The following is a 15,421-nucleotide window of genomic DNA, read 5'->3' on the forward strand; positions in this document are numbered from 1 at the left end:
ATATGATTCTTGAGGTGAGCAATTGCATTGTGTAGGATACAAGTACGTACTTCGTATCTCTGTGGCTGTTGGCAATTTGTATTTGTTTGCAGGTTACTTCAATGTCTCTTAGGTATCCGTGCCATATAGGTATTAATTTGGCTTTGTACACTTGGCTGGAGAAAAACTGTTAATGCTTAGAGACAAGGTAAAGGCAATCAGAAATATTTGAATAGCACAGCCCTCGAGATCTCTGAAGTGCGTCCTGAGCTAGGTGAATGCAGTCAGCAAGAAACAGCTTCAGTTTCAGCTACAAATATTTAGAGGTAGCAGCGCATCCTTCAGCAATGTGTACAAAACCGGATAGTTAATGAGTCGAAACTTGTGTGCCTGTAGGTGTAAAACAGGTAGGTGTAAAAATAAGGACCGCTCGGGCATAGGCATCCGATAAGTGCTGCTCGTGCCATCTCTAGACTTCTGGAACTGAGAACCGCATTCATTGTTTTGACTCATTACTGCTTTTCTTTTACTTGAAAACATATTTGTTAACTTTAAATTACTGATTTGATTTTACTTTAGCATTATAAAACACTGCTCTGGTTTTGAATGGGTGGGCAGTGAAGGCAGTAGTAGTTAATTTTTTATAGAAAGCATTCATTTTTGTGCATATGGAAATTCTTAATATAAAGAACAGCAGAAAAATATGTAATATTCTGAATAGCAAAGACGCATTTTTTCATTTCATTGTAATACATTGTGCTTGCAGAATGAGAATTGCTTTCTCTCTTAGTCTCCTGCGCTAAGTTAATGCTTTCATTGGTCAGAAAGGGCAAAGAAAACCATGTCAGCTTGGTGAAAGTCCATGGCAGAGGTGGGGATGATACCGCTTTACTAACGTAAGGTTTGTGGTAGTCAGTGCAGTATGACGAAGTAGGTGCAGTCACCTAGTCACCTCTATTGAACCACTTTTTTCTGAGCAGGATAGTCGGGTTTAGTGCTGTCTCCCCTGCAGCTCCTCCATCCCACGTCTTCCTACCCAACCCTGCTTTCCCACAACTCTCCCTTTCCTTCAGCGTCAGGCGTACCTCTCATTTCATTTAAGGCAGTCCAACCCTCACCCTGTCTTGTGCTGGCACTGTGTCATCTGGCAAAGCAGAGGCTGCAGCCTGAAAAATTTCGGAGAGGCGGAAGAATGAGGCGATCTCTGGGAAAAGCTCATTGCAGCGGGGGTACTGCGCGTTCCGCAGGACCACAGCGTGGGGCTTCTTCACTTTGAAAATACTCGCTGAGCCTTAACCTGCATAAAGAAATCCGTGGTTGATTTAACTTGGGAGATTTCTTTTGTGAAACCAGTTATTGGAAAGCTAGTTATCAGTTAATAGTCTTATTATTATTACAGATAAATACTTCACTTCTTTATTAGTTATCACTTCTAATATTCTGTTACGCTTCCCCATTTGTAATCATGTATTTGAAAAACATTTTTAAAGTGTTAATCTCCATTTGCTTCTTAAATATTACATCAGGTTTGTTGTTTTCCTTAGGCTGAGCTCCCTGGATAAGTTTTTTTTTTAATATGCTTATTCCCAGGGAAAACATCTATCTGCAATATTACCTTTTAAGCCTGGGTTTGGATTCTTTTTTTCTGTTTCAGGAAGAAGAAAGTCAAGAAATGTCTACCAATTTAAAATACCTTTCCTTGGGCATCCTGGTTTTTCAGACCACAAGTTTGGTCTTGACCATGCGTTATTCTCGGACGCTGAAAGAAGAAGGACCTCGTTACTTATCCTCTACTGCAGTAGTTATTGCTGAACTTCTGAAGATTTTGGCCTGTGTTCTGTTGGTCTACAAAGACAGCAGTATGTGTCAAATTTTGCACCAAGTAATTTTCCTAATCAATGTGCTGTATTGTAGTGGCAACTGCAAAGCAGCCATGTGAGTACAGGTGTACAACAAAGCCTTTCCCTTCTCATTTAAGAAATAGCCTTGGAAAGGTGCTAATCACTCATCGCTCCTCCACACACGGTACAAGATACCGTATGTTCGCTGAAGAGAGTTCTCTTCAAAGAATGTGGAGTGCAAGAATAAGTTTTCTACTAACAGCTTGAAGCTTGTGTTTGCTCAGGCATTTTAAGAAATTCATGTGTAAAAGTAGGAAAAAACGAAAAGCTTTAAGTGTGTCCAAAGCATGAATGATAATTTGGGAGCCTACCATAAACCGCAGGTACAGAAGGGAGGGTAATTTCATTACTACAGGAAGAAGGAAGAAGCACAGTTTTAAGCTCAAAAAAAGTCTATTCAGATTTACTGTACTTCTTATTTTGTACGTTTTATACTGAGTTGATCCAGTTCCTCGACATATATATTTGCTCTTCAACAGCTTAAAAATATCATTGTATATGCATAAATATTGATGACTGTAGGCATCTAAATGTGCACTTTTTAGGTGATACTCTTTAATGTATCATCTTCAAACATTGATGTATTTCAATAAGTTTTACTCAAAGTATTTTGAATAATTGTGCTATTTCTGATATTCCAGGCTACAGGAAGACACTTTGCAGCCTTTTTGCCTTACATATATGAGGCTCATGAAAGTCAAACAAACATAGGTAGTATTCTGAGGTCTTGGTAGCAGTCATAGCTATAAAAAGGGGGCAATAATTTTTAAGAACAGAACATTGCTATCTTCTCCCTCCCCCCTTTAATGAATGTCTCTTTCTTTTGTTGTTTCTTTGGGCAGAGTGCAACTTACGGACTCTGAACAGAGTGCTACATGATGAAATCCTTAATAAACCCATGGAAACTCTTAAACTTGCTGTTCCTTCAGGAATTTATACTCTGCAGAATAACTTACTGTATGTAGCATTGTCAAACCTAGATGCAGCCACATACCAGGTATTGTACATTTGTATTTCTCTGGAAGTTTCAAAAAAATCCCATGAATTATGCCATAGTAACTGTTTCTGGGTTCTTCTAGGTCACATATCAACTGAAAATTCTTACCACGGCATTGTTTTCTGTGTCCATGTTGAGTAAGAAATTGGGTGTATACCAGTGGCTTTCACTCGTAATATTGATGACAGGAGTGGCATTTGTGCAGGTAAATATTAACAGGTGGATTGTGTTTATTCAAGGAACGTGGATTTCTATACTGATTATACAGCTTTCCGATTCTACCAGCTGCACACAAGCACCAGAGTATGGTCAGGAGCTACAAATCACAACTGGCCAGGGCCAGAGGACACCAGAAATGGCTCAAAAGCAGAAGATAACACCTCTTCTGTGTCCCAGTGCCTTGCTGTACAGGGCCTCTGGAGCAACCTGCAAATAACCAGCGACAGCCGTATTTATTGGCATGCTTCTTCAGACATCAGGGATTCACAGATCTTCTGTGCCACCCCAGTCCTGCTGCACGCCTTGTGATACGGTTTCAGCACGGCAAATTTACTTGGAACTTTTTCAAGAGGCAAACTTGGCCTCTGTTCTAAATAGTGCAGGGACAGGAGGCTGTCGTTTTCAGAGGGCAGGATCGTGGGATAAGAGACTATTCTAAGAATTTGTAGCAGATCTTAGCATATCCTAGAAATCTTTATTTTAAAACTTACAGATTTGGAAAAAATTCTGAGGGTTAAATTTTATAGAATTTTCAAATGTAATAATTCAAAATGAGAACAAAACATTCTGATAGTAATTAACAGATTCTTCAATATGTTTTTGTCTATGGCATTGCATTCTATTCTGTTAGCATTAGACCTATTTCAGGATTTAGCTTCATAAATTTCAGCTTGTTTTAATCGCCTGCATAATCACAGAAGAGGGGCACATGTAAATGACGATTCATCCCATCTCAAAGACAGCTGCTATAAGTGGTTTTCTAACTCTGCTTATATTTGTAAGGTAATTAACTGTTGGGTGGCAAAAGTTGGTGACTGAATGGCCATGATAAATCATGCTGGGATTCAGAAATGGTTCCGGCTTACAAAACATAAATCCTGGACCTGTTTAAATTGATGGGTATTCTCCCAGTTCAGGTACAATTTTACTCCTTTCAAATATGTAGAAAGAAAAATTATGGCTCTACAGTCCTTTAATAGTATTTATGGTGCAAAATACAAAATGTTACAAGCAGGTGATTGTCTGTATTTAGTAACTGTTGCTGGAAAACACACTTGCATTTTATAGGTGCTCATGACTTGATTTTATCAGTGAGTTTTGTATAACTGTTTTTACATCCAGTGGCCTTCGGACTCGCAAGCAACAGCTGCTAAGGAACATTCAGCAGGATCGCAGTTTGTAGGCCTGGTCGCAGTTCTTATAGCATGCTTCTCTAGTGGATTTGCTGGGGTTTATTTTGAGAAAATATTAAAGGAAACGAAGCAGTCTGTGTGGATCAGAAACATTCAGCTTGGTAAGTTTAATTTTAGTCATCTCTTAGAGATCCTGCATTCTGAAGAACTAAGACAAACGTGCAAAATATATATGTAAATAAAAAATACCACTGTCACTTTAGTATTCTGCATAAATGTACTTTTAAAACCAAGAGTATAAACTGCTAGACAGAATTCTAGCAGTTGCTTTCTGATCTCAACCTAGTTCTCAATTTAACTTGCTTAGAGTGTCTGTAAGTTTGTACAGAGTGTCTGTTGAATTTGTATGTAAAGTTTCTGAAGAACGTTATCTTATGCAGTATCCTGTGTATCCTCCATGTTTAAAAATTTTTTTGCACTAATCCATAAGATTTGGTAAATGTAGATAGTATTTCTCTTTTTTTTTTAAGAATATAGGAACATTAATACAAAATATGTTTCTAAATCAATGTTTCGAGGTGTTTTAAAATAAACATTTTTTTTCTCTTGTGTCTGGGTAGGCAGTATAGGTTGGCACTTTTAATACAAAAAATCCTTCTTTGTTTGTGAATGAAACTGAGGTCATGAATTTTTATTTCAGTACAAAGGTCAGTTTGTTTTAGTTGTCTCTATAATCACTGGAGAGAGGCATATGCAAAAGACAGTTCACCTTAACTATTTTAATGCCCTTACTATTGTGCGCTTATCAGTAAGAGAATACCTTCTATTGCCAAAGTAGTTCCGAGTCTTGTAGAACCTGGATATTATCGGCGACAGAGCTGATCCATCTTCCTGAATGAGCTTTCCCTCACCGCAGAGCAATCTTGTCCAGTTTATAGGGTTGGAAATGTGGTATCAGCAATATCTTATTGTTCCTGTTTTGCAACAGAAACAAAACTTATTGCTGGAGTTGCCCTTCTTTCTGGAATGGAATCCCTCTAGTCTTCACCTGTAGGCAATAACTATTAATTGCACGTTTGAATAAATCCTTTCAGCAGACTTTGAACTCTCCAGCACCTTAGGACAGACTCTTCATCAAATCCACAGTACTGTAGAATTAAATCACGAGGACCGGGGCTGTGTACCGAGTCTGGTAGAATGTAGTGAAGTATCATAAAAACAGGAGGTGGTGTGGGTTTTTGTAATTAGATAGTTGGTCAAAACCGAGTATGGTCAAAAGTGTCTGAATACAAGCAATATTTTTTCCTTTCTTTTCCTCTTCCAATTACAAATGGTTTCAGTTAAAAAGGCAGAACTGCATTTTGATTATATTTTAATATTTTTACATGTCCGTGTTTTGAAATGTCAGGATAGAGAAGGGGATCAAAACCTGTACTTACTATCTGCTAGTATTTATTGAGATTGTGTCTATTAAAGCTAAGTTTTCTTGAACAGGGTGTCAGGGATACATCAGGAAAGGTTATGTTAGGGAATTTTGGAGGCAGAGAAGAGTGGGCAGCTGAGGTTTAAGGTAAGATTTGATGCTCTGGATGGGGCTACAAGGTAAAATCCATTGCGGAGGAAAGCTGATAATTATTACTCTCAATTTCCATGCCAAAAGCACCTTGGTGGGCCACAATGCAGATACCTGAAAGTTTCCAATTGAACATTCATAATTGTTGAAAAATCAGTGATCTCTTCTGAAAACGCTCTTCAGATTTTTCTACAGTGCACAAAAGTACGTATGAAAACAAATGCGTTCACTAGTTTGATAGTCGGCCTGGTCATGTACTGAACGTTGCAGTGAACAGAACACAAGCTGTTCAAGGTAATGAGTAACTAGGACTGTGATATATGAAGACCTAAATGTCTGTGATAACAGTGAGAATTGAATTACCTGATTTTTTAATTTTTTTTGTCAGTGAGCTTAATTTGCCTCAATACCAAATTCAGAAGAATCTGTTTACTATTAAGGTTGTTTTCAGTTCAGAATTTAAATTCATTTTTTCACGTTTCATAAAGGGTTTCCTGATACAGCTTCTAGAAAATATTTAAAACATGAAATGGCAATTTCAAAAATACACTGGTGTATCCTTTCTGCAGGTGTGCGATAGTTGCCCGCTTAGGACAACGTATCATTCAGGAGCAAGTCAGTCATAAGCAAGAGGTTTGAAATAGAGCTTTTCTTCAAACACAAACCAACCTGGTTTTCATTTTCATATCCGTAGAGAATTACTACAACTGTAGAAAAAATTGGAAAAAATGTTTGAGTAATTGTTGGGAAATTCAGTTTTTAATGCATACCGTTATCATACTAGGGATGTATGAAGAGTTGATTTTATTTATTCTAGCAGATCAACTGCAAAATAGAAGTAATTGGTTTAATCTGCATGAAGCCTAAGTTTTTAATTATGTCTACAAAAGTAATTACTTCTTGTCAAACAGAAGGTTTTATTTTGTTCAACACGATGCTGCCCTTTTCAGGTGCAGAGAAATGTGATGAAAATAGAGGTCAGCTTTTCACAGAAAAGGAATGGAAAAGTGTTCCGCCTTTCCTGCTCAGGCCTAGAGCCGCCATCAGTCACAGGGGAGGTGCTGGCATTGCCTCCGTGCCTGCAGGGATTAGGAAAAGTTTCCCATCTGGTAGAAGAACACCATACTCACCAAGTTACAAACCTTTTATTCACTTCTCAATTTCTCCTTTTGACATTAAATCCCTACTAGTAAGCATTCGTTGTGTGGGGGGCTGGTTCAGAAGAATCCCACCTCCAAGATCCTTGCCTGAATTGGCAGACTGGCAGGTCCTGCTCTTGCTGTGTCAGTGACCATCTCCTCCACTGACAGGTTTCCCTGTTTTTCTCTCCAGGTTATAGTGTGACTTCAGCCTTCAGTCATGCCTAGTTTCAGGAAAACTGAAATTGCATTTAAGTGAATGTTGCTGTATGCCATAAAAATCACCCCATTCCAGTAGAAAGCAATGGAAGTCTATGTGAATGTCCTAATGAGAACAGCCAAAGCTTGTTTTAAGTGTGGAAAATGGCTTTTAAAAGAGACTGTCTGTCTGAACACTGATTGCATTTGAACGTGATGGTATTGCAAGCAGCAGTCCTGTTTGAAAATCAGATATATCTGGGCAGTCCTTGAGGACGAGGAACCTGTTTGCACCTTTTTCACCTCAAGCTATTAAATCAATCTTGTACTTTCAGGATTTTTTGGTAGCATATTTGGACTGATGGGTGTATACATTTATGATGGAGAACAGCTGTCAAAGAATGGATTTTTTCAAGGATACAATAAACTTACGTGGATAGTTGTTGTTCTGCAGGTGAGATACCTTGTATCACGTGTTTCTGTGAAGGCACTTGGGATTTACTGTTCTACAAATGACTGGGGAAACTAATGGGTGTCATTGAAGGTACTGAGAATTCTATAGTCAAAAGTTTGATCTATAATATTATATTAGAATAAACCTCTAACTAAAAACATGGAAAATGTATAGCAAGTATATGACTAAGTATTGTGCTACATAAAAGCAGGTAAGCATTATTTCTTTTGCAACTTTAAAAAAAAAAATAAAAAAAGCCCTTCCTCCTGTGGCTAAAAATGTATAGTGTAAGTATTTCCACTAATTAATGACGGTAATATGATCAACGATTTCTTTAATGGGGAAAGAACTCTTCCAATATTTATCTTCAACAGTGCATATCCATAACACAAAATAAATGTAATGCTCCTAAACAGAGAGAAAAGCTTTTCCTAAAGTAAGCGCGTGTTGTTAAAGTAGGTGCCCTCAGTGGAACTATCAGGTTCCAAATCCCAACCTCGTTATTTTTCAGGCACTCGGAGGGCTGGTGATTGCTGCTGTTATAAAATACGCAGACAACATTTTAAAGGGATTTGCAACTTCTCTCTCTATTATATTGTCAACGTTGATCTCCTATTTCTGGCTGCAAGATTTTGTCCCTACAAGGTAAGAATTATTTTCCATGTAAGCTGAAGGGAAAAAAAAAAAAAAAATTGTTGAAAGTGTAATGCTTACCAGATACAACTGCAAAAATAAATAAAAAACCAGGCCAAGTCACACTTTTAGAATGTTTAGATACAACTTGCACATAAAAGTTAGTTTCATAACATACCATAACTAGGACTTAATTATTTCAGTAGAGTTGGCAAGATTAAATTTTCTGTAAGATACAGCCCCCTGCGGGTCAGGAATAACTGAATCCCAGATCTTGGCTTCTGACAAAGCACTCTCTTGCAGGCTCTAGGTTTTAGTTCACTGCCTCTTTTCCTTCTTTTCCTCCCTACAGTTTGTTCAGCTTCCTCTCAGTTTTTACACTGAAGCCAGCCCTCCCTAGCATCGATGCTCGCCTCGCACTGCGTTGGTCTCCGCTCTTTGAACCAGCCTCCCTCCTGCTGGCTGTTCCGAGTAAGGTCCCGACAAAGGGGTTGCCTGCCTTGTGTTTTCTCCTCTCAATGGACAGACCTTCACGAGTCACGTCGTTGCAAGAGGAGCTGTGGCTGAACAATGATAATGATGATAATTTTTTAATACTGGTTTTCATCCAATCTCGAAACAGTCTCTAAAAGAGATAATTGCAATCGTACGCGCATGGAAGTTACACTACAGCAATTAGTTGCCCAAGGACGCCCAGAAGCCCAAAGGCAGAGCTTTTTTCTAAAGGCAAAACCATATTTATTGGTGAACGAAAACAGCCAAGAAAGAGCAAAATGCTTGCTGTATACTTCTAGGCCCAATACGCTGTGTCCTGGCGGTTTGTGAACCAGACTTTCGCAGCTGCGTGCACTGCAGGTTTTGTACGTGGGTAGGTTCTGGAATAGCGCTTGTCGTGGCAGTCCGTGTTAATCCATGGAGTGCAGAAGTAATATTCCAACTTTCAGATGTATTAATAGGATTTTGCTTATAATTGACCTACGGTCCTCATGTATGTTACACATATTCATAGTGTAAAAATATTTTGAATAATCCTTACAACCTTTGTATCTGATATAAAGAAACATCTTTTTATCTAAAAGTAGGTTTTGCCATACTAGCAGGAGTTTTCTTAAACATTCAAAAAAAGGAAAAACAACAACTATTTAGGCTTAAAAAGTAGAAGACACTGAACTTAAATTATAAGTAGCCTATACTTGTCCTATTAAAACAAATGTAGAAAGTGGTTTAAGAATTTCTGCGTACTGAAGTGGAAAATTAATAAGTAACTTAGCAGCTTCTGCAAACATGGTGAAAATGGAAACAGTGGTAAATAATTAAATGGGATGGAGCCAACCAGCAGCGTGTAGAACTTGAAGCCATCTCATTTAATAAAACTTGATTAACTTGAGTTAGTCAAACTTAATCTTTAGTGCCTTGCTTATGCCAACTGAATTTATTTGAACTGAAACAGAGTAATTGTTTCTCTCACTTCGAGAAACATTTTTGATTGGGATAATAGATGTAAAGTACTGAAGTGCTTGAATGTGTTGCAGTGGGTCGTGTCCAGGAACAGGCTAACTGTATTCCCTGAAGGATTATCAGGTCACGTGCCACTGGTTTTTTAGTGTTTGGTTCAGAAGATCAAATTGTCAACATTGTCATGTCTTTATGACAAGGTTCTTTTCTACAATGTGTAGCGATTGTCTGTTGGCTTTGGATATTTCATTTCAGACTTGGAACTATCCATATGTCACAATATAGAAGATGCCTTTATTATCTTTTCCTTACATAAATCTGTATGTATCTGACCAAAAATTAGATTGTACTGACTTGCAAACTGGTTCTTGGGCAGCAGTAATCTGCTTTGACCATAAGCTTTGGACGTTAAGGCAAACGTAACTCCGGCACATCAGATGTTAAAAATGGCTGGGTAACCACAGTAGTGGCACTTCTTTAGCTTCTGCTTGTATTTTGCACGGACCCTTAGGCAAAAGAAAAGTCTGATTACTTTTGGCAATTGTTCCATGGAACTATAATTCTAATTTTCAGAACATGTCAGTATAATGATGCATTGCTTTGTGGATGCAAGTTTCTTATTTCAACTTCTTCCTGCATCCTTCTATAATAAATATATGCAAATTATTTTGCTCCTTATAAATTGGACAAATATAATTTATCTTTCTATGTTCCCACAGGAAAAATGTCCTTTTTTTTGATTGTATTACGTAAATAAGATTGCATCAACTAAAACAAGCTAATTTTATTTTTTTTTTTTTAATCCCTATTCTATTCAGTGTCTTCTTCTTCGGAGCCGTCCTTGTAATAGCAGCCACTTTCCTATACGGTTACGATCCCAAACCTGCAGGAAATCCCATAAAGGCATAGCAGACTTCCTCACCACCCCGCTTCTCAAGATCACACGTTGGGGGCCTGGCTAACACCGGCAGGCGACAAGCGTCGCTGTGCACTGCAAGACAAGGATTACCGCCCTGGATCTATTGAAGACATGCTCATGAGTAGTTCTGAACAGCCAGAGGAGTTAAAGGTGGATGATGATACTGTCTGTAACTGATGAAACAAAACAAAAAAAAAAAAAAAAAAAAAAAAAAAAGGCAGGGGAATGCCCAGTGCAACTTGCTAATAAAAACTTGAAAGGAACAACAAGTTTCCAAGAAACTACAATTAGGAATGTTTACAGCTTTGACTGGGATTGCATCAAAAGAATTTACTGTATTGACTGCTGCAGAAATATGTCCTATGCACTCTTTGAAAGAGCACATGACAGCATTGTCAGATTGTATGGTTTTGCAATTTGACTATATTTAATCTTAGTAAATATATGTTTTTAACTGTTTGTCTATTTACATGGGATCAGCTGAATACACATCATAGTTCTAACGTGATGGTTCTAATTAGATATTCCTTATTAAAACTGTGAAGATTGAAGTATGACTGAAAGACACTTTCACAATATCAAATATTTTTATACTTTTAGAAGGCTGATTTAATAACAGAAATCTGTGTTCTGTTGCTCATATAAAACTATTGTAAGAATGTTAACGTTCTCGCCTAAGTACCCAAAGGGAGAAATCCAGAGTGGAAGCTGAAAATCCGTGTCGACACTCCAGCCTCCATCAGGATAGCCAGGGGTTACTGCACTAACCCGGCACCGAGGGTGGGGTTGTGACGGAGCGCTTGCTCCCATGTAACGTTCCTTCTTTTTATTGATCATAAATCAACTTGTTGGTAGAACCTTTAAAGTAGTTTTTAGCCTTTAAATGTCCTCTGGGGATTTTTTTAACCACAGGTTTAAAAAAAAAAAAAGGCCCATAATAAACATTTTAAATGCATTATTGTTGTCTGTAACAGCTCCGTCTGGAGCTATTATGGGATATCATCTGTATACTGTACTGTACTTTATTACAGAGGTGTTTTTTAAACAAGTATTGTTTCCTCATGAACTCTCCAAGGCTTTTTCAGTACATTTCTATGTAATGGCTTAATTAGAGATTTATTTTTTTTTTATTATTATGATTTTGTTCTGGGAGTCCTTGAGCCAACAGACCACACTGGGCTCTCTGGAGCTACTAGTGGAATGACTTTAATAGGAAACATAATGAAAAAGTAATTAATTGTGCAATAGGTAAATATGAAAGCATGCTCCACTTCTGTTTTATACCAAAAAAATCAACTTCACAAAGAAACCTAGATGCAATTAGAACTTAGATAATCAGACTGTTACGAACACTTCACTTGCTGGAGTATTTGCATAGAGCCAGAACTAATAAACAAAAAAAAACTGTCTTAAAAATTACTTGTTTCAGGAAACCTCTTCGCAATAGATATTAATGTAGGGTGACTTCTTACGTTACCCTTGTGGGGGTAGAGATTTATACAAAAATGCATCGATAGTCCCTTACCTGTAGAAAGGCGAGTGGTAAAAATGTATGATTTCCTTTTTTCCCCTCTTGTGCTCTTTCTGACTTCTGTCTCATGCTAATGAGCACCCTGTGAAGAGAGAGGTGTTTTAAAATGGTTGCCAGAGTACCTCATCCTCTTTTCCACCTTTTAGTGGTGGATTGCTGAGGAGATTTTGTAAGAGTGCTCCCAGACTTTTTTCATGAATTATTGGAAATGAGGAAGGAAAAATTCCACTTACGTCAGCCGAGTAAAAATAGCATTTTCCTTCTGTTGGCAATGACATGGATTATCAGCGTCTTGTTTGTTTATCGTATCGGAGCAAGGCATTAAGGCAATTCCAGAGTTATGCCAAGGGCTTGCTAAGCTCTGTGAACTGTGACCGTAACTGCAGGAGCTCTGCGGCGCGGTAGTCAAAACTGTCTTGTGTCACCCTAAATTGTCATTCTAGGTTAATATTAACCCTTCTACCTATAATGCTCGGTGTGGCAAAATCTTTGAAAAATTGCCGTTAGTCACTTTGCCGCTGAAGTACCACATGAGGTAAGGTATAAGGACAGACCAGGGGCTCGCAGTGTCGCTTAGTGCAGAGTGGGAAGTGCGTGACGCTGAAACGATCCGAGAAGTGTTGGTTGTAATACCTGAATTGGAGTTTGGTCTGCACCATAGTACTTTTCATTTCATGAATCGCAGTAGTGGAAGCGTGCCGGTGGCATAATTGGTTACTTCCTTGAGGAATTTCTCCAAAACAACCTAGGTGGCAGGTTGAGAACGCTTCAAAGCCAGTTGCAGAGGAAGGGACCGAACAGGCCAAATAATCACCAGGTTGCTGGAGTTGGGTGGCGCGTAACCCAGTTTTAATATTTCAGGTGCGCCTGTCAATATTTGTCAGTAAGGATCAGTTTAAAGGAAAGAACGGGACTATGTGCTCTTTGCTTTTGAACAGCCTGTCACACAGCTTTGGAAAACAAGGTATCTGCTGTACTAGGGAGCGGTAACTCCTGCCCGTAGACCGGTGACTCTTCCATGCTTCCCATTGACCGTTCCATTGACTTTCCCAGCAGAGGGATAGGTCTCTTCATACGCTAATTGCTGTAAAGGAAGTATGAATCTGCATTCTTGGCCCTCTTTCCGCAGCCCTTTGCAGGCTAAGGAAGGGCTCTTGTCTGAGACCCGAGACCCTCCGGGCTTGGAAGCGTTATTCCAGACAGAGGGAAGACAGCGCACGCTTCTTGAGAACAGAAGGGCTTTGAGGAGGGTTTGCTGCTTTCTGTAACCTTTGCGATCTCACAGCATATGCACGTTTTCTCATGGAGATACTTCTGTATCTGGATTTTAAAATTTAAAAAAACCCAGAACCAAACAGTTTGAAGTCTATAACTCATTAACTAACCAAAGAAGCATAGCTAGTGCAGAGCATGGGGAAGCGGGGGATAGTGTGCTTTGAGTTTGCCCTAAAAGCAATCCAGGAGTCTGACTTGCCAAAAATGAACTTGTCTTTCCAAACTATTTTTCTGACTTTTAGACTATGGGTTTCTTAGCTTAGTTGTATATTTAGGAGGCTAACCTGTACTTAGCAGAATTTTATTTAAATATTTATAAAGTTTTAGCTAGGTATTTATTTGCAATAACTTGAATTATGTGATTTTTGTTTTGTTTTTAAGACTCGCATAATGGGAGTACTAGTATTTATTGAATGTTTGGATATTCGGTAGTTTTACTTGAGAATCTCTGGGATACATGACAAATGGTCAAATAACAGTAAACTTAGAACTATCTTCAAAGCAAAATAAATCAGCAGTTCAGTGGTGAGAAATCTTGAGTCTAATAAAGTAAGATAACCTTTTTGTTAAGCATTGTATTTCTGTGCTATCCGCAAGTGCCCAATAATCTTTTTTCTCAAAGAATTCAGATAATTTTATAGTTCTATTCAACTTCTTTGTTTTAGGCAAACTGTAAGAAAACTTCCCTTTTTGTTTGCTTTAATAAGGGGTAGATCAGTGTTCTAGAACTGGCTTCTACAAGATAACACCTTGGGGTTTTTACTGTAACTTTTTAGAAACTATTGTTTTATTTTTCCTCAAAAAAACCAATCTTATTTTGGTAGCAGATGCTTGCGTTTCAGTTACTCATGCAGTCCTCTCAGATTTTTAGAAATACGTTATTGTTTTGTGTTCCTAACTTATTTTTATGGCTGTAATTCAAAAAGACTGTAATGGATTTTGTTAAATTGTTTTAAAATCGATAAATGAAACGTTGCATTTCTTCTGGTTTTCGTTGTCAGTAACTTTCATATTTTAATATATTTCCTTATCAGCCATACATGTTCTGTTGTATTTGAGCGATCAGCACTTTCCAAATTTGAAGTTGTTGTTCATTTTCCCCCTGTTGACAGTGGATATTGTGAATGAGGAAGATTATTCATTGTTTTCTTCTCCAAAAGCCATTTTTTGTAAGAATGAGATAACGAAACACTAAGGTTTTTCTGTTCTGTATGAGAAAGGCGATGTTTCTCTATAACATGGTATGTTACCATATACGTGGTAGTGTATCGTTACCCGTGGTGTTCAGCGACTGTAAGAAAGTCCAAGAAGTGTTTCCTTGCCTTTGTTTTCATGGTTCTGTTCATTTTTAATGCTGATTATTTTCCACAGGAAGTTGCTGAAGAGTTCTGCTCTTCCCAGGTAAGCTCGTTATATGTTTCTAGATATCTAGAATTAAGGCATTTTTACTGGATAAAATGCAGGGGAAAATGTAGCAAAATAAGTGAGATTAATTAGATGATGTCTTCTGCTCTGCCTACTGTGAATCCAAATTTCTGTTCAATTGAATTTATAACTTTTTCTAATTATTTCCCACTAGGTGAATTTCTGACTCCTTCTAGAAGCAAAAAGTTTGTCCTGAGGTGCCGTTCAGTGCTCATTCTTGAATGTCTGCTGCACGTTGGCATCCACGAGTAGACACGGTATTTTTAACTCTTGCCTTCAACCTTCCGTCATCGTTCTGACTGTAATTAGCCATATTAATTTCATTAGCAATTTGTAGCTTGGAAAGAATTGCTTATATGCTAAGCATGTGTTTGTATTTGCTGCCGTAATACTTTTTTAGATTTTTAAAAGTTTGTCTTTATTGTCCATATATTTTAAATTTAATTTTAAATATATGAGCCCAAATATAAACCATGCAAACATTGTAGCAAAATTTTGAAGGTAGTCTTGGGATTTTTTAGATGTTGATGTTGATGTGATGACACTGAATACAATTCTAATGTACGGTGTTCCCAGGCAGCTTGGAAACA

General features: G+C 38.0%; 1 protein-coding gene across 1 annotated transcript; it reads left to right on the forward strand.

The window, feature by feature from the left end:
* Nucleotides 1-1,636: 1,636 nt before the first annotated feature.
* Nucleotides 1,637-10,816, forward strand: SLC35A3 (solute carrier family 35 member A3). Its single transcript, XM_035902874.1, has 7 exons — nucleotides 1,637-1,838; nucleotides 2,723-2,877; nucleotides 2,960-3,082; nucleotides 4,219-4,390; nucleotides 7,475-7,593; nucleotides 8,105-8,238; nucleotides 10,500-10,816. Exons 1-7 carry the CDS (start codon nucleotides 1,652-1,654, stop codon nucleotides 10,588-10,590), a joined length of 981 nt encoding a protein of 326 aa, XP_035758767.1. The 5' UTR covers nucleotides 1,637-1,651; the 3' UTR covers nucleotides 10,591-10,816.
* The last annotated feature ends 4,605 nt before the right edge of the window (nucleotides 10,817-15,421 follow it).

The sequence above is a fragment of the Egretta garzetta genome, unplaced genomic scaffold (assembly GCF_000687185.1).
Source record: "Egretta garzetta isolate BGI_Z169 unplaced genomic scaffold, ASM68718v1 scaffold149, whole genome shotgun sequence".
Taxonomy (NCBI): Eukaryota; Metazoa; Chordata; class Aves; order Pelecaniformes; family Ardeidae; genus Egretta; species Egretta garzetta.

Excerpts from the sequence above, each read along its gene's own strand:
- SLC35A3 (XM_035902874.1), top strand. The coding sequence starts at position 1,652 with ATGTCTACCAATTTAAAATACCTTTCCTTGGGCATCCTGGTTTTTCAG. Across the intron at positions 1,839-2,722 it reads GTTGGTCTACAAAGACAGCA|AGTGCAACTTACGGACTCTG; the intron begins GTATGTGTCAAA and ends TTCTTTGGGCAG. Across the intron at positions 4,391-7,474 it reads GATCAGAAACATTCAGCTTG|GATTTTTTGGTAGCATATTT; the intron begins GTAAGTTTAATT and ends TTGTACTTTCAG.